Source organism: Gekko japonicus, unplaced genomic scaffold, assembly GCF_001447785.1.
Source record: "Gekko japonicus isolate JY-2015 unplaced genomic scaffold, Gekko_japonicus_V1.1 scaffold2237, whole genome shotgun sequence".
Classification (NCBI taxonomy): Eukaryota; Metazoa; Chordata; class Lepidosauria; order Squamata; family Gekkonidae; genus Gekko; species Gekko japonicus.
The window spans coordinates 276,582-277,642 of NW_015174906.1; the positions used below are offsets into that span (position 1 = coordinate 276,582).

The following is a 1,061-nucleotide window of genomic DNA, read 5'->3' on the forward strand; positions in this document are numbered from 1 at the left end:
TTTCTTATGTTCTTAACATTATGTGCCCTGTGGAGAGAGAGCGAACCCCCCCCCCCCGGCCCTCTTGCTAGAACGTATGGGAGCCCGATGGCATTGTCCAGGCGGACAAGAAGACCAGACTCCCCGACCCAGCAGGGGAGGGGTGGAATTTGTGGGTCCAGGATGTGTGGGTGGCCACGGGCGGTCCAGGGCGGTCCACTGATGGCATCACCCAAGCCAGGTGGCGCCTCCACAGCGAAAGGCCGTGTTTCTCTGGATGTTAGCCATGAGGGAGTCCCGGGGGGCCAGGCTGCTGCCTCCAGGCCCTCTCCTTTGTGGGCTTCCACGTAGCCCCCCCCCCTCCTCTGTGGGGGCTCTGGAGGCAGCCGGACCTTGTCTTCCTGTCACTGAGGCCGGTCACACTCAAGCGTGGCTGAAAGAGGGACCAGCTCTGCAAAGGCTGCTGTGTTCGGGGCTACTAGGAGGAGGAGGAGGAGGAGGAGGAGAGGAGGAGTAGTAGTTCAGATTTATGCCCCCCCCCCGCCCCTTCACTCGGAGTCTCAAGAGCGGCTTACAAAGGCCTCCCCCTCCCCACAACAGACACCTGGTGAGGCGGGTGGGGCTGAGAGAGCTCTTTCCAGAGCAGTCCTTGAGAGAGAGAGCTCCTCCTCAAAACAAATGAAACACGCACAGGGAAAACTGAAAGACTTCTGCATGCAACATTTGTTTCCGTGGCACATACCATTTGTCTCTCTGGCCATTCGTCCATTTTCATCCCTCCTTTCAAGCTGCTGGGGGGGCGGTGGTGGTGGGGGCTCCATGGCTTTTCCCTCCCCCCCCTTCCATCCTCGCCACAGGCTTGTGGGACAGGCTAGGCTGAGGGGGAGGAAGAGGGCGGGAGCCAGGCCCTGCACAGCTCCTCTCCTTGCCCACAGGATGAAGCTGGCTCTGCACAAGATGGGGGAAGTGAGCGAGAAGCAGCAGGCCCACTCCCGGGACGTGCACGCCCTCCAGGAGAAGCTGGACAAGATCAAGCAGGTGAGGCCTGCCAGCCCGCCCCCGCCCCCGTCTCTTCTCCGCCA

At 61.5% G+C, this 1,061-nt stretch overlaps 1 protein-coding gene across 1 annotated transcript in view; it reads left to right on the forward strand.

Annotated features, from left to right (window-relative positions):
• Window positions 1–1,061, forward strand: part of DNHD1 (dynein heavy chain domain 1) — a 59,983-nt gene that overhangs the window by 44,190 nt on the left and 14,732 nt on the right. The window contains 1 exon segment of the mRNA XM_015425009.1: window positions 915–1,017. Coding sequence (XP_015280495.1) covers window positions 915–1,017 — 103 coding nt within the window.